The sequence below is a fragment of the Aotus nancymaae genome, unplaced genomic scaffold (genome assembly GCF_030222135.1).
Source record: "Aotus nancymaae isolate 86718 unplaced genomic scaffold, 86718_ANA_hifiasm-v0.15.2.pri h1tg000016l, whole genome shotgun sequence".
In the NCBI taxonomy this organism is placed as follows: domain Eukaryota; kingdom Metazoa; phylum Chordata; class Mammalia; order Primates; family Aotidae; genus Aotus; species Aotus nancymaae.
Window position 1 is genome coordinate 70975961 of NW_026988428.1, and position 23269 is coordinate 70999229.

The 23269-nt window shown below is 50.0% G+C and overlaps 1 protein-coding gene across 3 annotated transcripts; it reads right to left on the reverse strand.

The window, feature by feature from the left end:
• Positions 1–2957: 2957 nt before the first annotated feature.
• Positions 2958–19187, reverse strand: WNT5B (Wnt family member 5B). 3 transcript variants are annotated; one of them, XM_012476339.2, is made up of 5 exons: positions 19056–19187; positions 16990–17126; positions 15539–15786; positions 9515–9807; positions 2958–4377 (listed from the first exon to the last, which is right to left on the reverse strand). In XM_012476339.2, exons 2-5 carry the CDS (start codon positions 17067–17069, stop codon positions 3919–3921), a joined length of 1080 nt encoding a protein of 359 aa, XP_012331762.1. In that variant the 5' UTR covers positions 17070–17126; positions 19056–19187; the 3' UTR covers positions 2958–3918. The 3 variants fall into 3 exon arrangements, with proteins under 3 accessions (XP_012331762.1, XP_012331764.1, XP_012331763.1); XM_012476341.2 differs by lacking the exon at positions 19056–19187 and adding an exon at positions 18213–18253 and having other exon boundaries at positions 2959–4377; XM_012476340.2 differs by lacking the exon at positions 19056–19187 and adding an exon at positions 17229–17279 and having other exon boundaries at positions 2959–4377.
• Positions 19188–23269: the final 4082 nt, after the last annotated feature.

A 23269-nucleotide genomic window follows, 5' to 3' on the forward strand; every position in this document is an offset into this window, starting at 1 on the left:
ACCTGTGACTGCCTGCCTATCTTCCCATCCTCTAGTTGTCCATCCTGTCTTTTTATTAAATGGAGGCAGTCAGGCATACCTTTCTCTTAATTTTATCTTGAAGTTAAGGCAAAGACAAATAGCAAAGAACATATTGCCTTATTATAGACATTCAGGAATTGGATTAGTAGGCCCTTACCCATCCTAGGTGGAGAAGGGAGGTGGAACACAGTTCTGCTCTGGGGCAGAAAGCTCTTTCCTACTCATCAGAAAGGTTCCCCAGGATGGCTAGGACTGTTTGGTCCAGGCATTACACCCAATGCAATGATCTGGTTAGACTACGTGTTGATTATAACACATTTTGGATACTAGGGAACCCTGCCTGGGGCTGCAAAGAGCACTGGGCTGAGAATCAAGACCAGGCTCCCTGACTCCCGGCAGGTCTTAGCTCTCCGTATCCAAGTCCAGTGTAGCCTTTGAGCCAACAGCATCGGATCCCTGCAGGTCCCAGGCTCTGCCCCAGAGCAGCTGAATACAAATTCCTGGTGTTGGGGACCCAGGACTCTGCCTTTTTACAAGCACACTAAGGTGTGGGACCTGCTCAGGATCTGGAGGTCCTTATCTGGACCTTATCTAAAACTCTAGGGGATGACAGAGGTTAGCAACCATTACTATCTTATCTTAGCTTAAATAAGACAGTAATGATTAAAGAGAGGAAGCACGGCAGGAACTTTAATAACGATTAAAGCGAGGAAGCACGGCAGAATTTCCGAGGCGATAGCCGATTTGAGGTTTCAATACAAATAGCAAGTTTTGTTTCTCACCTCAAAGGATGGAGAGTCCCATCCTTTATCTGGAGCCCCAGGAACTTGAGTTGTAACTGTCACATTCCCTTCCTGCCCCAGCATTCTATGGTTCTGCGCAGAAGCCCACTTGCTTTTCTCAGGTTGGTTTCTACATTCTCCACCCACATTCCTACAGCATTACTGGTTACTTCACAGACAGCTGTCAACCAGCAGGATTCAACAGGCAAGTGACAAGTAACTCTAACTGTATTCCAACCAACTTAGAAAAATAGGTTGGTGGATGCAATAACCACACTGGTATTTGAACACAACTTGCTTCCACGTCAGAAAGAAAATTGGTTTACTCCACCACTTGCCGTGACTCTGCAGGAAAACCTCACTCTGATAAGGATTATCCATCTCCCTCCGTGAACATGGAAGTGATTTTTAGGGGTTGTGGGCAATCATTCTCAGCTAATTTCTGGGGGCTTCTGATAGATTAGATTTCAGCTCTTCAACAGTTTGAGCACCGGATACAAAGTAATTCCCCCAACCTCTAGCACTGATGTGGGGAAACGTCAAGTTAGCCAGTGCTTCAAAACCCTATTTTCATGGTTGATCTGTGCAGCTGGATAGTTATGGTTAAAGGCGGTTAAAACGGTTAAATGTTAACCAATGAAGGCAAGGATGTGGTGTTCATCTTTTGTAGACCAATTAACTTCAATCTTTTTTTTTTTCTTCGAGACAGGGTCTCACTCTGTTGCCCAGGCTGGAGTGCAGTGGCATGATCTCTGCTCACTGCAACTTCTGTCTCTCTCCCAGGTTTAAACAATTCTCCTGCTGCAGCCTCCCAAGTAGCTGGGATTACAGGCATGCACCACCACGTCTAGCTAACTTTTGTATTTTTAGTAGAGATGGCCAGGCCGGTCTCAAACTCCTGACCTCCAGTGATCCACCCACCTCAGCCTCGCAAAGTGCTGGGATTACAGTCATGAGCCGCTACACCTGGCCATAACTTCAATCACTTTCTTTCGTGAAAATGAAATGTCACTTTGAAAGTGTCAACCAAAGGAATCTGAGTAACAGCGTGAGTTAGCTGCTGGAAAAATAACTCTAGGTCTGAGGTTCTTGGTTGGGTCAGAACACTCTCTGTTAGGTACTAAAGAGACCAGTAGGATGTATGGCCATAAATGTCCTCAGGCAGAATCTCTTTTAAACAGTTTTGCAATATCGTTTTCTCATTATAACCAAGTTAACTCATTAATTTTATTATTTCTCCAGAAGTAAAGTTCTCTAGAATAAAACTGATGTCTTTCTGTAATTACCACTTAACCTGCAGGCTGGTCACTGTAGAGCTCAGCGTCTCTGTCTCAATCACTCCTTCCTCCCTTTTTAGGATAAGAATATCTCCCTTCCTGAAACCCCAAGCCTTACTCTCCAGGCCCCAGATACTGAAGTCCAAAACTACAGAGAGCAATGCAGAGGAGACAGCAAAGGGCATCCCCATTGCCCAGGCTTTACCAGGGGCCAGGGAACAAGCCAGTGTTTGCTTGGTAGGCTATCAAATGGGAGAAGGGAAAGGGAGGTAAATGTGAGGTTTCAACTTAAATCTCTGAATTTCCTTGGCCATGGCTCACACCTGTAATACCAGCACTTTGGGAGGCTGAGGCAGGCAGATCACCTGAGGTTGAGAGTTCAAGACCAGCCTGACCAACATGGAGAAACCCTGTCTCTACTAAAAATACAAAATAAGCCTGGCATGGTGGCACATGCCTGTAATCCCAGCTAGTCAAGAGGCTGAGGCAGGAGAATCACTTGAACCTGGGAGGTGGAGGTTGCAGTGAGCTGAGATCGCACCATTGCACTCCAGCCTGGGCAACAAAAGCAAAACTCCGTCTCAAAAAAAAAAAAAAAACCTCTGAATTCCCTTGTTCATAGTAGTAATATTAACAGCTACCACTTCTGGAGTGTTTAACTGTGTGCTAGCCCTTGGGGTGAATGCCTAAATGCATCACCTTATTTAATTCTCATAACATTCTTCTGTCCCTCTCCCTAATCACCAGACTATACAGTCTAAGGAGTCACAATTTCCTTACCCTCTTCCACACTGCAGAGCTCTAAAGATCAAATAAAAAATAAAAGGAGACTCATGAAAGATCAGCACGGGTCCAAATAAGGAAAGGGAGCGAAACCTCCGTGAAGGGCATTTAATGTCAGAGAGAAACTGTACACCTGGGGCAGAGATGATGAGTGCGCCGGCCGCCAGCCTGACCCGTTGCCGCGGCCTGGGGTTGCCAGGCCTCCCTCGGGTGGACGAGTGACAGTGGCAGCTTAAGCTTCCCCTCGCCGGGGGGAGGACAGCACAGTGTCCATGCAGCCCGGTCATGCCCCCAGGCTTCTGCAGCCCAGGCACAAACATTCAGTTCAGGGCTTTCCTGACACGTCAGGTCAAATGGCCCCCTTTCCTCCTCAGGCGGGGGACTTGTGGCAGCAGCTAGTCAACCGTGCAAGGTGAAGAAGTCACACTGGAAGGCAGGCCCGAAGTCTGGGATGTGCAGATCTCTTGGTGGTCACTGGGCCAGAGATGATATTGGACTTCTCCTCATTTTAGGGAAGGAGCCATTCCTGTAACTGTAGATACTGCACATATGAACGTGAATGAAGAGTAAGAGAGCACCGGGCCTCTTCTGCAACCAATCGACATTCCAGGCAAGACCCTGAAGACATCGGGGTTGAAGCTGAGTCCCCGCCACCTTCACAGGGCCTCTTGGCCTAGTGGCCAGGGTCATGGGCGGTCATCTAACCAACAAAGACTCCAGACTTCCAGACAAGATCATCTCCTCCATCCAACCACAACCTCCCTCCTCCAGGCCACAGTGGACAGACAGTAAATATTTCCAAGTCCCTACATCCTGAGAGTCCTCGCCAGAGAAAAAGCCCCGCCTCTCACCCCCCAGGAGGAGAGAACCAGCAAAGCCCACTCCTCAAAGACCTCCAGCGTCTCTTAAATAAGCTTTCCTTTCTGTTTGCATCTTTCCATTATTTAGCATCCATCCATTTATTTACACAAATATAAAATAGATTTATATAAATTTTTATAACATAGACCTTTGTGAGGCAGAGTGTGGGCGGGGCCGGGAGCAGGCCCCCAGGGCTATTTACAGATGTACTGGTCCACGATCTCAGCGCACTTCTTGCACTTGACGAAGCAGCACCAGTGGAACTTGCAGTGGCAGCGCTCCACCTGCACGCTCTTGAACTGGTTGTAGCCTCGGCCGCAGCACATGAGCTCACAGCCGTCCATGCCCTCTGAGGTCTTGTTGCAAAGGCGGCCCTGCGTGCCCAGGGAGCCCGTGCTCTCGTTGCGAAGGCAGTAGTCAGGGCTGGGGTCCACGTACACAAGGTCCTCTGGAGTGGGCTGGGTGAAGCGGCTGTTGACCAGCTCCAGCCGGCCCTTGCGGGTGATGCGCATGGCGGCCGCGCTGTCGTACTTCTCCTTCAGCCGGTCCCCCACCTTGCGGAACTCGGCCAGCTGCAGCCAGCAGGTCTTGAGGCTGCAGGACCCCGAGACGCCGTGGCATTTGCAGGCTACATCTGCCATCTTATACACAGCCTAGGGGAGGAGAAAGAAGTGGGTAAGAAGGAGGATCTGGCGGAAGAGGCCCAGAGGGTGGCTGGGGTAGCCACAGGCCTTATACAGAGACGGGGCAGGTAGGGTAGGGGAGAGACAGCTTTTCAAATGCATGCAAAGAGCTTTCCAGGATCCTCGGTGCTCAGTGGGAAAGCATAAAAGGGGCACCACAGAAAAGAACCCTGGGGAGGCAAGGCAACTTGTCCCTATCAGCCGGGAGGATGGCACTGAGGCACTTTCACTTTCTACTTTATCGGTTTCTCATTCCTCAAAACCTGTTACAATCAGTGCGTCGTTTTCACGATCAGAAAACAAAGGTATCTCCATCTTGATCAAAGTCTCAAACAAATAAATAATAGCCAACAAAGTGTAGCCAGGCACTATAGCGGGTGCCTGTAGTCCCAGTTACTGGGGAGGCTGAGGAAGGAGGATCACTTGAGCCCAGGAATTTGAGGATGCAGCAAGCTATGATCATGCCACTGCACTCCAGCCTGGGCAAGAGAGCAAGACTCCATCACTAGAAACAAAGCAAGACAAAACAAAACAACATGTGTCCAGCTTTTGCATAAATAGGAGCACAAGTCAGAAAAAAGAATCCAATTGTATCACAGAAATCACTGGCATAGCCCTGATTAGCTCAGAACTCTCCCTGATCCTGTCAAATACCCTGAGAATTAAATGGCCCCTTTGCCCACGTTACCATGCAGTCACTAACTCCATAAGAGTCATCAGCGGTCTTGCCGTAGCCATCCCATTTGTAAGCAAGACCACTTTCTTCCTCCCTAGCAGCCCCCAGGTCCTCCCTTGGGAGAAGTGGAGTAAGAAAGTGAGGCCAGGTGAAGGGAATGGTAAGAGGCTGGGCCTGCCGGCAGGAGCAGTTCACCCAAACAGGTCTACCCCAGAAGTCACAGGACCGCCACAACGTGGAGTAGACTGGAACTTGGGTTGTTATCCCAAATCAGAATGTCAAAGCAGGAGCAGACCAGAAAGCTGCTTACAGAGTGCTTTTCAGTGGCAGCAGACTCATGCACCATGGCAACCAAATCTGGCGGCAGGCCCAGACGTGCAGATGGCAGGAAGAAAACGCAAGCCGGCTGCAGAACGTTTTCTTATGCACGGCTATTGTCACCAACTGAGTCAGGACTCATTTTTCAAGGGTTTCTCTTAGATTTCTTTTCAAGAGCCCCTGGATTGTGTCTTTATTCAGAGCTAAGCAGAGACCACTGCAGGTGCAAGAGACAGCACAGCCATCATCTGGGCTTATGACTGTTGTCAAAAGTCTTCCTGAGTTCTTTCTGGTATAGAATTATTCCCACTATTTTATGGTGGAGAAACTGAAGCTCTAGAGAGGCTCACTAACCTCCAAGGCCACCCAGAAGGGAGTCAGAATAACAAGCACTTATCCACTCCAATCTCGGGGCTTAAAGGTGGCTTAGAGCAGAGGAGGAAGGAAGGCTCTTCCCAAGGTTAAAAGCACCAGCACTTGGCCAGGCAGCTCCAGGCCCAAGACATAAAGGAATTGACACCCCATTCCGACAGACACTTCAAAGACGGGACCTGCAATTACCCTTCTGGCCCAAATGCCCTGGGTCTGAGCTGCAGCCTGACATTCCTCTGGAAATGGTCCTTGGTTTAGAGAGGGATGGCAGGCATCTGGCACTGCTGAAAGGAGGAAACATTAAGGGTTGAAAACTGTGTACCTTGCCACTTAGCACTGGGGCACCGGATAAGCATCTCTTGCAGGGCAAACACTCAGGCTGCGCTGGGGAAGGAAAGTGGAAGCAAAGACTCCAAGGACCAGAATTTCAGGAAAACAAATCCGAGAGGAAGCACGCCAGTGCTCTCACATTTAAACACAACCCCCCATACTTCCCCTAATTCAAAGACATTGTAGAGATAGGAATATCTGTATCTTTTTTCACACGTTACTATTGATAATATATATAAGCTCCTTTTGTAGGTGATGGGGGAAATGCCAATTTTCGGCCCAGACTGCTAACTCAAAAAGAAAGAAAAAATGCTTTAAAAAATGTTCTGGTTCCACGATCTGTCCCTGGAAAAGCCCCCTCTAAGCTCCTCTTCCACTTCTATCTAATGGTGTCCCAAGCCTACTGACAGACGGGAATGTTACAGGATTAGGCACCAGGCTTTTATCTGGAAAATGCTTCGAAACCCTTGAGTGGCAAAACAACGTCAACCACTGGTGTTGCCATTACTGTCTAAGAAGAAGCTTCTAGAGGCTCTTGGGGGCCAAGAGAAACTTCTGGCAAAGTAGCCTAAGATTTACTCTGTGTCAAGACATCGGATCCTGGATAATCCTTTTTTCTTTTTAATCTGGTTTTAAAATGCTTGTCTATTTTCCATCCCAGCCACCACTCAGTCCTTGTTGGAGAACCTTGTACGTAGGTGTGAGGAGGCAGTGAATACCTCCGGCCTCAGACGGTGACTGATGACTGAGGCCTGTTCCTTGGAGAGGGGATTAAAAAATAGAGAGGGCAGGGGTCAGGAGCACTTTGGGAGGCTGAGGTGGGCAGATCACGAGGTCAGGAGATCGAGACCATCCTGGCTAACACAGTGAAACCCCATCTCTACTAAAAATACAAAAAAAAAAAAAGAGAGGGCCAGGAATTCCCAGCCTGGAGCAGATACAGGCAAAGAGAGAGATAAGGAGTTAAGGAAGAGGAGAGGTGTGGGGCCTGGAGGAAGGGGCTAGGAGGGAGACAGGGAAGGTGTGCAAGCCAGGAACAAGTCCAATGGGAGGGAAGGCTGTCAGATAAGAGCCTGGACAAGCAAATGAACAATTAAGGGCAATAAAGTGAGATGGACCCAGCAGCAGGGGAAAGGGGAAGAGTGGGTGTCACCTGCCTGGTCAAAGGCACCTGCGGACACCACAACACGGCTCAGCAGAGCCACAAGCGCCTCCGTGAATCTGACCTCTCCCGAGGGCTCCTGTCTGCATATGCATGTACCTCACCCAATACGGTACACGGAGGGTTAAAACAAAGAGGTAGAGAGGGCGATCCCTGCCCACAGGAACCTACCGCCAACCTGCCAAGGCAAAGGTAGAGCAGGGAATACCCGCGGAGAGCATGAACGCCCGAGCGAAGTTCAGGTGGGAGAGAGACAACTAACAGTGGGGACTGGGGCGGGCAGTGTTCCAACCAGGACCTCAACAACTGGATCCACTTCGGGCATTCCAGAGATCAAGTGTGGATCTTAACCCCTTCACTGACGTCTCTGCTCATCGGGCTCAGACACCCAAAGGCGTGGGCAAACGGACTGGGAGACAGGATGCCTGAGAGGACTGGGTGGCTCCACACCCAGCCTGAGCAGAAGTCACCTGAGACGGCTCCAGTCTCTCTGCCCGGGGTTAGCCCATAGAGATTAGCAACTACCAGAACTCCTCACGTCACCACAGACTGACACCACATTACACACACACTTTTCTGTGAAACAAAAGTAGCCTCCGGCTAGAGGAAGTGTAAGAAAGACCCTGTGCAAATAACCCACCCTGGTCCCTACCTGATGTCCCATGCCCGATGATGCTATGCACACAGGTGCACCACATTCTACCCAGCCGATACTACAAAATCCCCTTTCAGACCAAAGACACTTCCTATCCCATTTCTTTGATATGTGCTCCAATACATGAGTTCACTTTTTTTTTGAGACAAAGTCTCGCTCTGTTGGCCAGGCTGGAGTGCAATGGCGCAATCTCAGCTCACTGCAACCTTCACCTCCCAGGTTCAAGCTATTCTCTTGCCTCAGCCTCCCAAGTATTGGGGATTATAGGCATGCACCACCACGCCTGGCTAATTTTTGTATTTTTGTAGAGACGGGGTTTCACCATGTTGGCCAGCCTGGTCTTGAACTCCTGACCTCAGGTGATCCTCCCGCCTCAGCCTCCCAAAGTGCTGGGATTACAGGCGTGAGCCACCACACTGGCCGCCATTCTCATTTTTTAGTGAGTTCATCTTTGTTACAATACCTCACCTGTGACCTAGAGCAAGCTGACTTGACATAGACCCCAGTGGGGACAACACTCAGAGAAAGAAGTCCTTGCTGTTTCCCAAGAGGTCTTTTTCCAGGAGAAAGAGCCTCTCACCACCCAGCTCTCAGACCTCAGCCCTTTCTCAAGGGAAACCCAGTGCACACCCATGCTGCCCTCGGTCCCTGTCGACACTGGCTATGCAGAAGCAGCAAAAGGCAGAGCTTCCTGCAGGCAGGTCATCCAGTCTTGTGTGGCAGAGGCAGCCATGATGGGGGTGGGTAGCAAAGAAAAGAGGAGGCCAGATCTGTGGAACCAGATGCAGGCAGAGAGGGGCCACGCTCTCCAGCACACCACCTAGGGACCGTGACGCTGCTGCCCAGGTGTGCTCTGCAAGTACAATGAATCAAGCTCCCCTCAAACTGTATTGCCATCCCTACTGAAACTGAGGCTGAAAAAGTGGTCACATCTTACACGAGACTGGGGAGGCTGCTTGAGCCTTAAACAGACGGCTGTCTTCTCACACTTCTACTTAGGTTTAAGAACTCCTAGCACAGAAGGGTGTTTGTCATTAGTAATTGAACGTGTTTTTTGACTGGGTTTCTGGATGACTGGGTTTCTGTGATAGCAGTTCTTAAAAGTCGACTCTGGTTTTACTTGAGCCTTTAACACACCATAAACTCCAGATAAGATCTAATAGCGTAAACATCCAATGGCCTTATCTGTTCAAGTGGCAAAGCAGGGGTGGCCAAGACAAGAGCTCTGCTTTAATCCTGTGTCTGGAATTCGGATCCCAACATTGCAGCTAAGCCCTCTAGGGACTGTGGAATAATAAATAAAGTGTAAAAAAAAAAAAAGCACGTGTGCCCATTGGGAAGTGGGGCATTTTGAAAAGGATTTGTTCAATAATGTGGACATCTAAATTTGCAATTGTAGGGCAGAATCTTCATGGTCAGACTAGCCTGCTTCCCTCATGGCCAGGCCACAGCTGATGGCAGGGCCAGGGAGCAGCCCCGCGGGTCTGCAGTGCCGGGGAGGCTGGGGAGGCCGGGGAGGCCGGGGAGGCCGGGGAGCAGCCCCGCGGGTCTGCAGTGCCGGGGAGGCTGGGGAGGCCGAGGAGGCCCAGCTTACCCTGCGACCCGCCTCGTTGTTCTGCAGGTTCATGAGCACGCGGCCCTGCTCCTCCGATCCCTTAGCAAAGTTCTTCTCTCGCTCCCGGGCGTCGACGAACTCCTTGGCAAAGCGGTAGCCGTACTCTACATTGTCCCCACAGCCGCCCCACAGCCAGTCCCGGGGCAGGTCCTTGGGCCGCGCCGTCCTGCTGCAGCCACAGGTCGAGAGCTCGCCCTCGCGGCAGGCCCGGCTGATAGCGTTGACTACGCCCGCGGCGCTCACCGCGTAGGTGAAGGCGGTCTCTCGGCTACCTGCAAGAGGAGGCAGGGGCAGTAAGGGGGTGCACGCTCCTCTCCCGGAGACCTGTCCTGCTCCCCATCGCCCCCGACTGACCTGCACACCACAGCGTCCGCCGACACTCCTGGGGCAGGAGATCAGGAGGAGCACTTTTCACTTCCCAGAGCTCGAATGCTTGAAAACGTCCTTATAATGGGCTGAAATCGGCTCAGTTTTACTTCCGCCTCTTGGCCCTAGCTCAGCCCTCTGAAACCACACAGAATAAAACAAGTCCCTCGGCCTCGGCCTACACTAATACCCACTGCAGAAGAGCCTGCCTGACCAGTAGATTCCTGGGAGGGAGACCTCAGCGGAGGGGAGAATGGGCATTTGGAGACACACGGAAGTGCGAGTCCAACTGAATGAGGCTGAGGAAGAAATCGTGGGATCAATGACAGGACGTTGTATCCTAGCAGGAACGTCTGCCGCATAGATGCCACTTCTCACCACTCTCTGAGCTACACATCTGTCTGTCTGTATTGCTGCCATTATCTAGCCAGATAGTGGCAGAGGCCAGGAGTCAAAAGCAAACCAGAATTACAGTCTTCAAAAAATCCAAGCTGTCTCTCTCTCTCTTCCATAGGGATCCACACTGCCTCCTAACTCAGGAGCACTGGGAATCACATCTACAGCACCGACAATTCCAGGCACTCATCACGGTCCCTCCAAATACCCAGATCATTTTCCAGTAGGAAACCCCAACTATGTTCCCCTTTACTGCTGTGGCAAACTACCTAAAAATTCATATAATGTATGTTCTATCCCAATAAAACGTCTGTTTCACAATACTCAGCTATCAGGGAAATGTAAGCCCAAATCACATCCACTAGGATGGCTAGCATCAAAAAGACATCCAGTAACAAGTTGGAGAGAATACAGAAAAACCAGAACCCTCCCATACTGTCGGTGGGAAGGGTAAGCGGTGCTCCTGCTTTGGAAAACAGCCTGGGAGTCTAAGGCTAACAGTCAAAAGGTTAAACGTAGAGTCCCCATAAGACCCAGCAAGTCTACTCCTAAGAACATAGGCAAAGCTCCTCGTATTTGCTGTGCTCAGCTTTCTTGTGCTGTGCACGTGTTGTGTTATTTTTACAGACTGAAGGTTTGTGGCAATCCTGCTACACACCCATCACTGCTACTTTTCCAACAGCACGTACCTACTTTGTGTTTCTGTGTCAGCATTTTTTAGCAATAAAGTATTTTAAATTAAGATATGTATCTTTTTAAAAGATGGAATGCTGTTACATACTTAATAGACTATAGGATAGTGTGAACATAACTATTACATGTGCTGGAAAACCAAAACATTCACTTTATTGCATTATTCACTTTATTGCAGTATACTGGAACCAAACCTGCGCTATCTCAGATGTATGCCTTTATACCCAAGAGCAGTGGAAAACACATGTCCGCATAGAAACTTACACATGAATGCTTCTGGGAGCGTTATTCATAATAGACAAAAAATGGACACAATCAAACTGTCCATCAATGGGTAAATGGGTAACCAAAATGTGGTATTATCCATGCAATGGAATATTATTCAGCCATAAAAAGTGACTGGGCATGGTGACTCACACTTGTAATCCCAGAAATTTGGGAGGCCAAAGCAGGAGGATCACTTGAAGTCAGGAGTTTCAGAACAGCCTGGCAACACAGCAGTACCCCATCTCTAAAAAAGCATTTAAAAAAAAAAAATTAGGCCAGGCACGGTGGTTCATGCCTGTAATCCTAGCATTTTGGGAGGCTGAGGCGGACAGATCACCTGAGGTCAGGAGTTCAAGACCAGCCTGGTCAACATGGTGAAACCTGTCTCTACTAAAAATATAAAAACTAGCCAGGCATGGTGGCGGGCTCCTGTAATCCCAGATACTTGGGAGGCTGAGACAGGAGAATCATTTGAACCCAGGAAGCATAGGTTACAGTGAACTGAGATCGCACCATTGCACTCGAGCCTGGGCAACAAGAGTGAAACTCCATCTCAAAAAAAAAAATTAGCTGATATGGTGGCATATGCGTGTAGTCCTAGCTACTCAGGAGGCTGAGGTGGAAGAATTGCTTAAGCCCAAGAGTTGGAGGCTGCAATGAGCTATTATTTCACCACTGTACTCCAGCCTGGGCAACAGAGTGAGACCCTGCCTCAAAAAAATATATATATATAGACTATAACACAGATGAACCTTTAAATCATTATGCTAAGTAAAAGGACCCAGTCGCCAAAGGTCACGTATTATATAATCCCATTCATAAGAAATGCCCAGTAGAGGCAAATCCACAGAGACAGAAAGAACAGTGGTTGCCTAGCATTGCGGGTTGGGGTATGGAGAGTTGGGCAGCTCACGGGTATGCAGTTTCTCTGTGGAGTGTGACAATGTTATGGAATTAGATAATAGTGACAGTTGTGCAACCTGTGACTGTGCTAAAAGCCACTGAAGTGTGCACTTTAAAATGGTGAATTTCATGGTATGTGAATTACATATCTCAATAAAGCTGTTATAAGAAATAATAAATGATATTCATAGGGACTTAGAAATGGACAGAAGGGAGCGATTCTTGGCAGGAGACAGATTCAATCCTGATCTCAGAGATTAAACCAGGTAGAGTCCCACAGTCCCGTCTTGGAAGGTAGAGGGTGAAGCAGTCTGAAATCAATCAATAGGCCTAGAAAAATCTCCCCCTTTGCCCTACTTCTTGATTATCTGGGCATGACACAGTGAAGTTTACAAGCAGACCATGCTGAGTGAGTTTGCTTTTCTCTGTTAACCAGTGGCTGGCTTTTGGTCAGTTGTGAAATAAGAACAGCCCAAGAAAAACAGAAATGGTGGCAGGAAGTTACACTCACGATTCAGCCAATAAGACCTGGTCTAGGGGGCTCAGAATGTGACAAGGAGCACTGGGGATGGTAAGATGGCCAAAGAGGCTCTTAGGCAGGAGGGTCTGGGCCCCACTTGGAGGAACTCATCTCCTGAAAATGCAGCCTCAACTGCCTGACATAGCATCCTGGAACAGGAGGGAGCCTCCCGAGCTTCAGCCTCGAGCTATCCTCCATATCCACCGGGAGCTTTCCTTCTGCAGAGTTCCTCAGAGAAGCGGGCTGGACTTTCAAGACAACCCATTCCATCTTTTTGTAATGACTCTAATCACCAGAATGCTCCTTCTTGTATTAAGCTGAAACATGCCTCCTGTGATTTCTGCCTGCTGCGGTTGCACTGTGCTATAATCCCTTTCCCATTTGACAGCTCTTCAGTGTTTGAAAACAACTAATACGCCTTTTACATTTTCACTTTTCCACCCTACATATGTCTGATTTATTTCTGTCATTCTTTAGCAAACATATTTTTCAGAGTTGAATCAGCCCTCTCAGAATTGCCTTCTAAAACGAGGTACCTGCAGTTGAACTAACACACCAGACGTGATGCACTCTGATGGTTCTAACCTATCCTTACTCTCTGGGGTCCCAATTTGTCCTCCGCTGCACCGCCTGTCTCTTTCAGTTGGGTCTCCATCAGAAGCTGGGTGTGGGTAGCTCTGCCTTCATGGAGCAGCCTTTGGGCCCTTGGGTAAGCCCAGTGAGTACCCTCTACTGTTGCTACCCTCGGCAAGAAAGGGATAATTCGGAGCTTCGGAATGGATATGCAATATGGTGGTTTATCTATATATGCGACAGTTCAGAGTTGAAACTGTAACCATCTTAAGGATAAATGGCTAAAAAAAAGCAGCCATGGAGCTACTAGAGGGACACGCACCTTTCCCCTAGGGGAGACAGCAGAGCAATTTCATGCCCTCTCTCTCCCACAGGAGCCCGAGGTGCCTCCAAGCTTCCTAGGCAGAGGCTGGGCGACTTGGAGGCTCCTCCGAGGGGCTCTGCCGCCCTCTGGTGACTGACTTTTGCTACGGCTTCAAAGGCGAAAGGAAGCCTTAGAAAGTCATTCTCAATATAGGGCAAGGACTCACCAGGAGCTACTCTGGGCTCAGTGGGGAGGAAGGGAGGACAGCTTCCTAGGTAGCATGAGCCTTCAGGGAAGCTATAAAAAGGAAGGAGGAAGATGAGGCAAACAGAAGGGTTCCATTTTGTAACAGAATAGGGCACAGAGAGATGGGCTCTCTTCAACAGGGCGTGCTTTCTCTGGGCACCCAGGGCACCCCTGAACCCAGCGTGGTGTCTTTTCCTGCCAACCCCTTTCTTTCCTAAAGTACAGCCTCACTCTGAGGCTTTTATGCACATGAAACACACATGAAAAGGATCTAGCTAATAGCAGGCCTACATTAGGTCCCCAGTAAACATGAACTCCACTCAAGAGACTAGAGAACACTGCACCGAGGCTGTCCTAGTTTCCTTGCCCAAAACACAGGGCAGGGAGTACTGCCAAGGCTTTCGCCAGGGAGAAGAGGCAAATACCAAGTGGATTTGAGAAGAATCAAGAAACTGTGTGTGAATCACACTAAACCCCCAAGTCCACTCTTTTGGGAAAGCAGCCCCGTAAGACTGTCCCAGGAACACCAGGACCTTCCTTTTATATATCCTGAGTTACTGCTGAAGGAAGCAAGAGAGCAGCAAGTTTCAACATGTACTTTCCCCATCTTTAATTCCCTCTCCCTCTTTAAAAAAAATTTTTATAGAGACAGGGGTCTCACTATGTTGCCCAGGCTGTTCTTGAACTCCTGGTCTCAAGGAATCCTCCTGCCTCAGCCTCCCAAGGTGCTGGAATTACAGGCGTGAGCCACTGCCTTGGGCCCTACTTCTCAATATGGGACAGAGAGGGTAGGGAAAGAGGTCTGGAATAAGTGGGAGGGGGAAGGAGCCTTCCAAGTATTCTCCCTAAGAGAGGAGCAGGAAATCTCCACCTCCCCAACTCCCCTGCCAGGCTAAAATCCCTCTCTGGGGTGACTCCAGCCTCAGGTAACCTTTTCAAGGGAGGCGTTCTGGGAGAATGTTAGGGTGGAGGAACACAGCGTTCTAACACTTCCCTTTTATGGCCCTGGGGATAAGACCCAGTAGAATAGGGCCGGATTTCTCAATTTCTCGCCAGAGAGGGGAGGATTGCATTTCAAAAGGACGTAAAACAATTAGACCTCACATCACACCTCCAGCTAAGCAATTGGGTAGCCCAGGAATCCTCGGCCAGCAGTGGGAGAGGGGAAGGGACAGGAATCCAGGAAGACTTGGCCCTCTCCCTCTATCTTTGTCTTTCGTCTGACCCCTTCCCCCACGTTCACACGTCCCTTTCAAATGAAGAAGCTGGGACTGGATGGGGTTAGGGTAGTGACAGCTATCACCAGTTTGGCCCGATATTTCTATCCCTCTTTGGAAGGTTCAAGTGGAAGAGGCAAAAATCCTACAGACACTCAGGGCTGTAATTTCTTGTTCTCTACCCAAGGCTCTTCTTTGCACTGAGAGACAAAGGCCGTGGCAGTGGGCGGGCCTCCTAATCCACTCTAAATCAACTCAGATATTCTGCCCCCTCTCAGGTCGAGTCCCAAGCAGCCTGCCCCAGGTGAAGCTGGAAGGCAGAGGACTAGGGAACGCCAAGCTGTGGTTACTGCAGTCTCCCAGAGCCCGCTGCCTCGAGTGCCTCTCTCGGTGCACACTGCTGCCAAGCCTAGAGAGAACCCCATTAGGCTCCATCTGGGCTCTCCCTGTGCCAGTCCTGAGGGAGCTTAATTGCTCCCAGACAAGATGAGTGCAGTTCCTTAGCCCAGCCCTCTTACCTATCTGCATGACTCTCCCAAAGACAGACGCGTTGTCCACTGTGCTGCAGTTCCACCGCCGCTGCCGGAACTGGTGCTGGCATTCCTTGATGCCCGTCTTGGCTCCCTCCCCTATGTAGGCCATGTGCTCCTGGTACAATTGGCACAGCTTCCTCTGGCCAGGGGAGAGCCCAGGAAGCTGGCTGCACACAGGCTGGGCACCGATGATAAACATCTCAGGTCTCTGCACCGGGTTCATAGCTAATGACCTACAACAGCAATCCAGACAGGGGAAAACAGGCCCAGGAGTGAGCATACACCTGTGTGCAGCATGAAGTCATTCATTCAACACATTCATTGAATGCTTCCCTGTGTACAAGGCGTTGGAAAGAAAAATTAGTAAATCAGAGTGCTGGCCTTCAAAGGACAAATGAAGGAAACTGAGGCATGCGAGATTGCCAAATGCCTCAGACAGACTCGAGCTTCCTGATCTGCTGTGATCAGATAGGAAAATAGCTCTTACAGCTGAAGAGAAGCCTTTATAAGGAGATGGCCAGAGTTTGAACTGACTCTTAAGAATCGGGGAGCAGGCAGATAAGAAGACAAGGGGTCGGGGGCAGCTCTTCATTTTAGGTAGAGAGCAAAAAGAGCCAAACCTTAATGGGAGAGCACAGGCCTCATTCAAGGAGTGGGAGTGACTAGTTCAGGGCAGCCCAAGTGCACGATACACCATGGAAAGCATCAATTCCTTCCCGTGGAGCTCCCTCGTGCCTTTAAAATCCAATCGCTTTCCATACATCACAATCTATTCTCCACGTTTTCACTGCCATGTCTCGCTTCGAGCATCCCCTCATCCACTCTTCACCAGTTCAGAGGCTCTGCCTTTTGCTCTCAACTACCAGTCACATAGAGTGTTAGATGAGAAGGCTGCAGATTTGCCATCTGAGTAAAAATGCCAGTGGCAGAGACCATGCAAAATAGGTGGTGATCGCGTGTCATTTCCATGTCAGCTTGGCAATGACAACAGCCTTTAAAACACAAGAAGAAAGCCACCCATGGTGCTGTGAACCCCTCATCTGCTCTTCAGACTTAGAAAAGAGGAATTCTATCTCCTACCAGCAAAACACACAAAACCAGGGAACAAAAAACCACCAAGTACTGATATTCTTGTTGACCCAAGAGCAATTTCTAACAATTCATGGGCATGAGGGAAGGTCCAAGGAAAAGGGAATGTGGACAGGATTAGAGAAAGAAAACCAAATGAATGGGTCCTTTAACCTCAGGGAACCCTTACAAAGGTAAGCGTTCTTGAGAGAGACACAGAGCGTTCTTAGTTTTCCTGGGATAAAAGAGGCCCTTAGTATTCCTAGGAATCAAGGCATAGTGGTGACACACGGTGCCCTTCCTTCTCATCTCGGTCGCTGAAGGAGCCCTCAGGCTGTGCAGGCAGGACCTCAGCCCTTCTTACTCACCACCAGGAGTTGGCTTCTGTCAGAAGCTGAAGCCAGCTGGACAGCAGAGCAGCCGTGAACAGCAGCAGCAGGCTGGGCATGGTCGGCCTCAGCCCTCCCCAGTGCCCTGGGACTGACAGCTTCCAGAGTAGGGCTCCCTGGAGAAAACAAAAATGAAGGGAGAGTCGGTGTGGAAACTCAGCGGATAAGGGCAGACCAGGAGCCAGGGGTGAGGTGGAGAAAAGTGCGCTGATGCTTACACGCTGCTCACTCCCCACAAAGAAGCTCAGCCTCTTTCCAGCCTCCACCTCCCGCCGCTCATCTTCCCACCCTAGGGCTTCTGTCTCTTACCCCAAACTGTGAGAACCCTGCGCAGGACCTAATTCCCAAAGAAATAATGAGCTGAGAAACCAGAAAGAGAAATGAAAACAAATCATTTCAAGGGCAGAGCTTGCGCCGTTCCTCCGTTAGGTATCCGGGAGGCCACTCTGGCTGTGGCAAAGCACACCTGCCCGTGCTGCAGAACATCCACAGAAATGAGGCCCATCCTACCCAGTCCAGCCCCTCCCTGCCTCTCACTCCAGCCCAGAGACTTACTCCTCTGACCATCAGGCTCTCCTCTGTGAAATTAAAAAATGTTGGTGAATTGAATTTACCTGCGCCCAAAGAGGAGTGTCCCCTCTCCATCTGTACCCTTCTCACCCTCAGCAAGTTTTCCGAGCCCCAACCCTTGTTTACAGATCAAGGACTTTTCACTTTCTCAAGGCACCTTCTTCGAGAAATGTAAAAGTCACACCGCGAACCGCCGGCCCAGAAAGCTTTGGTGGCTGAGGTGGTGCCTCCCCAGGCGGCCCCTGCCCCTCCTGGCACCGTGGCCCTCGAGGGCGGCACTGAGCACCTTGCCCAGCAGCTGAGCCAGGGACACTGCCAGCGCCAGGCGGCAGTTCTGGCATCAAATGCCTGAGGACGCATCTTCCAGAAGCCACAGCCCTTCCCTGGTAGCTCCCAAGTCTCCCACCTCTTGGCCTCCTGCCTGCTCTAACTCAGTCTGTGCCTCTATCCATCCCCAAGAACCCCGGTCCCCAGCCCCTCAGACCCACGGCAGATCCGTGCTGCTGGACCCCAGAGCAAGCCTGCGCCTACAGACACACGCCCCCTGCGGCTCCCCCGCAGTCCTCCCGGGCCTCCATCTGGGAGTGACCCGCACCTCCAGCGACCTCCCCGGGGCCCCTGAGGCCCCGGACCTGATGCGCGCAGCCCCGCGCGCCCCGGCTCACTGCGCCACTCTCGCGCATCGGCGTCCCCAGGCTTTCCGGGAGGGGGCGGCAGGTGCTTCGGGTCATCAGCCCAGGAAGTATTTTTGTGCTGGGAACACCAGGAGAGGGAGGTGGCCCGAGCAGGGTCCAGGAGAGCTGGGACACAGCCTTTCCCCCACCCCCTTTGGGTTTTCCTTTCCGAAGTCTCAGCTGGTGCGGGGGCACCAACAGGCAGGTGTGTGGGGCCGGCAGGGGACAGATCAAAGAAGAAACTTGCTCTTTCCCTTTTGTCATGCAGAGCCAGCTCGGAAATGAGCCGGCCTCCAGCCAGGGACTAACAGCTCCCGCACCCGACTCTCCTCAGACCTCCCCTCCTCTGAAGGATGCCCCTCCTCCTCCCCTCTACCCCCATAAATCCTCCTTGTCCCCCAGGGCGGGAGGTATGTGAATGCACCGACTGGAACCAAGAGAGATGGAGCAGAGATAGGGCTGGCACCAGGAGCTAATGGTTTTATGGATGGGAGGGGACCAGGTCCCGGGTAGGGAGGACGAGAGAAAAGCTTCAAAGCGTTTCCTTGTCCAAATATCCTTAACTCCACCTACCAGTCCTTCCCGGGATTGCAAAGCTAGGGCTGCCCCAGGCCCTCCAGCTTCTCCAGCCTTCTCCCTGCGCCCCGCAGCCTCCTGCCCAGCCCGTGCCCAACACACCACCCTGCAGCCTGCAACACCTACTCTCCCAAGGGACTTTGATCCTCACACATTTCCACCGCCAGGTAGCAGAGTTCTTCTTCCCCACCTGTGACACTTGTCCCTCACACTAGTGCCTCTCACCTCTGTCACCCTTCCATCAGGCTCCAGTGAAATCTCTCTGGCCCTGCAGGTCCTAGTTGCAGCCCAGGCTACATTGTTTTCTGAGCCAAAGACAGGCGTTGGTCCCTGCTGGTGGTCACTGTGGCTTTGACTGCCTCAAGGACAGGCTGACACGGCAACTAGGGCCAGAATTCCCAGGAGCTGCTAATCCCACCCTCAGTGCCTAATAAACATATATGGAGGCAGGAATCACTCCCGCAGCTGTTTCCACTCCACCCCTCGACCCCCACCCCTGCCCTCAGCTTTCCACCAGACTCGCAGCCCATTAAAAATGTGTTTTTAAAATTGCCCCCAAAAATGGCTCTAACATGTGCAGTGGCTTCTTTCTCTGACTTCCAGATGTGTGGTATGTGAAATTGAATTCCCCCATACACACGTGGGTGCACGCTCGCACACATACACACACACACCAACCCCCTCAGGACGCTCTCTATCCTGGTGGACAGATGCGAGCCAATCCTTGAGTGGCCACAGAACTGAAGCCAGGCAGCTGTTTGCCCTCTCCTACATTCTTGTGCTGGGGTGGGCTGGGGTGGGAGGAGAAAGGACCCCTTAAAAGGTAAATGCTGGCGACTGGTTTCATCAGCATGAGCAGAATGGAAACTTCTTGCCTCAACCCAGCTGGGGAGGTAGGAAGCTGTATGCGGGCTGATGGTTTTGTGTTAATGAGCAGGTCACATCGGGACCCCATTTTTGGGTCACTATTGAGATTTATAGCAGGATTGAACCAGGGGAGGCTCTCTGTTGTGTAGGAAGAAAGATCTGGTAAATGCCCAGCAGGCAGGGAAAGGTCTTTGCAATAACTACAGACTTCCCCAGAGATCTAAAAAGTTTCCCCTTCCTAAGACGCAAATGCCAATTCAAACACACCAGACACAGTAGTTAAGAATGTGGGGCTCTTTGGGAGGCTGAGGTGGACAGATTATCTGTGGTCAGGAGTTCGAGACCAGCTTGGCCAACATGGTGAAAGCCCGTCTGTAATAAAAAAACACAAAAATTACCCAGATGTGGAGGCGCACACCTGTAATCCCAGCTACTTGGGAGGCTGAGGCAGGAGAATCACTTGAACCCATGAGGTGGAGGTTGCAGTGAGCTGAGATCGCACTACTGCACTCCAGTCTGGGTGACAGAGCAAGACCCCATTAAAAAAAAAAGAATGTGGGAATCAATGTCTCTATTCTTTAGTAATGACTGGAAGGCTGTGGGGAGGGAAAGATGCAAAATTCCCAATCAGGATCCTTCCACAAGCCAGAATGAGCTGGTCAGATATCTGCTCTGCTCCTCCTCTTCATTCAGCCATTCAGCCATTCAATACATTCATGAATCAAATGAATTATGCACGGGGTGCCTAGTATGTGCGAGTTGCTGCTCTAAGTGCCAGAAATATGGCAGCAAACAAACAAATACATAATACATTGGGTCCAGTGAATACTATGAGAAAAATAAAGGGGGGACCAGAATCAAGTATGGGAAGGGGTGGCAGTACACTTGTGCAGGTTTCTTGGGAAGACTACTTTCTGAAATATCTGTGCCCCCAAAACCACTGTGTAGGCAGGATGCTGGGAAGGGGTGTAACCCTGCTATACCTCCAAGACCCCCTCTAGGGCACATCCAAGAGACCGCACTGCCTCACTTCACCATCACAACCAAAGAGGCGCGTGTTTGAAGACAGGAACTCCAGGATCTCTTCCTTTTTCTGCTAGGACCTTCCTTTTTCTGCTAGTCACCCATTTTCATTCTTTTAAGGGGCCACATCAGACCTAGAGTTGAGACCTAAAAGAGGGCCCGGGACAGGTAGAGCTGAGCCCCCAAGCATGTCTGTGCTTTCTACCATACTTCAGAGCAGTGCCTGAAAAGAAATCCCTGCCCCACAGACAGACGAGGGGTGATTCCAGGTCCTCAGCCATTCACACAGTCCCACTGAAGCCTAGGACTGACTTCCCAGTGCCCAGAACTCCAGCATCTCCGGACTCCTTCGGGAAATGTAGCCACCTCCTGCCCCTGCCCCTCTCCCCAGACAGGCAGCCTCACATCTAGAAACCTATGCAGATATAGCCATGAGCCTACGTGGGCACCTCTTCAAGGTTGCTGAGTTCCTTTGTCATTGAGGTCATACCTTCCAAGAGGCCTTCCCTGATCATCCCTCCCAGAGAAGGTCCCTACTGCCGTTATTTTACTTCCAATTTCTCACATGCTTTTGCCGCAGCCTTTAATGTGACATGGAAGAGTGTGGCATGCTCATCTGTTGTGGCTTTGTTTCTTTCCCTCCTATGCTCTGGGAATGGTCTTATTTACCATTTTCTCCCCAGTGGATAGGATAGTACACAAGGGTATGTGGGAGGTGCTAGAAAAATATTTGTTGACTGAAAGAAAAGAAAAGCACTCTTACTTAGTCACCCAGTGGGGAGCTATTGAATGTGTGATTTAAAAATACACTTGGGGCCAGGTGCAGGGGCTCACATCTGTAATCCTAGCACTTTGAGAGGCCAAGGTGGGAAGCTTGCTTGAGTCCAGGAGTTCAAGACCAGCCTAGGCAACACAGCGAGACCCTGTCTCTACAGAAAATTTAAAAAGTTAACCGAGCATGGTGGTGCATGGGAGGCTGAGGCCCGAGGATTGCTTGAGCCGAGGAGTTCGAGGCTGTAGTGAGTCGTGATTGTGCTACTGCACTTCAGCGTGGGTGACAAATTGAGACCCTGTCTCAAAAAAAAAAAAAAAAAGAAGAAGAAGAGAGAAAACAGTCTGGGTGTGGTGGCTCATGCCTGTAATCCTAGCACTTTGGGAGGCCAAGGCAGGCGGATCACCTGAGGTCAGGAGTTCAAGACCAGCCTAGCCAACATAGTGAAACCTCGTCTCTACTAAAAATACAAAAGTTAGCTGGGCATGGTGGTGGGCGCCTGTAATCCCAGCTACTTGGGAGGCTGAGGCAGGAGAATTGCTTGAATCCGGGAGGTGGAGGTTGCAGTGAGCCAAGATTGCGCCACTGCACTCTAGCCTGTGTGACAAAGTGAGACTCTGACTCAAAAAAAAAAAAAGAAAAAATAAGAATACATTTGCAATTTTGTTAACATTCCTGGCGTAACAGGGTAGACCATCTTAACAGTCTTTGGAAAGGAAATGCTTCCCTTTGTGAACTCCTGGTTGCATTGCTGTCGAAGGGTGGGCCTCGGACTGGATGATTTCCATGGGACAGGGGCAGGGGCAGGCGGAGGAGGAGAGGAGTTGCTAGCTGGAGTCCTGTGCCTTCTCTCCCTTTGGCCACTCATTTATCCTACTGCAGAGGAAGACTGTTTATGGACCTCAGAACAATAGACAAATACCTCCTAAAATGTACATCAGGTTCACTCATATCCTTCCCAATTTCCAAGTGAGTACTCATCCTCCTGACATCTAAAAGCCAGAGTAGTTCTTCGTGGTCTCACTCACAACTGCACATAGATACAATACCAGTTTTCTCTAAAATACTAATTTTACATCATAATATTCTCCTACTTGAAAACTTATAGTGGTTCCCAGTTCCTTGTCTCCAACTTGGCTTCATCTTACCTCTTATTGTTTTCCTGACTTTCCCAATACCAGGTCTTCTTTTCCAATCTCCTTCCACTCCTAGTAGAACAAACCCTACTTTTCCCCCAAAACCTCATTCTGATCCTCTTTCCAAGGACGCATTCTCCTCTGCTCTGCTGCAGCCCGAATCTTAAGCTACTTTCCAGTTCATGCTCAAGATTCACTCCCTCCATAAAACTGTGCGTGATGGGCCTCACCCATGAAAATCTCATTCCCTGAGACCTCTTTGGCTTTTATGAATCCACGTATCTGCTCTGCACCTCCCTGCCCCACATATGCTGCCTTGGGCTGTTTTTCAGGTGAAGTATATACTTCTTACTTCTCTAGTAGATCAAACGGTTCCCGAAGGTTCAAACTTACCTTTTCTGCTTTCTCTGAGAGCCCTTTTGTGCCCAGCATTGTTTTACCCGGCAGTTACAAATGTCTCTTGATTGACGACCAGTGACAATAGCTAGTATTAATCAACGTTGATTGAGCCCCTTCTAGTGCACTGAACTAAGTGTTTTACATCTATTTTTCTCATTTAATCTTTACTAAAATTTGTGGTCTATGTCATTATTATTCTCACTTTGAAAATAGGAAACTAAAATTAAGTAATTGTTCATACA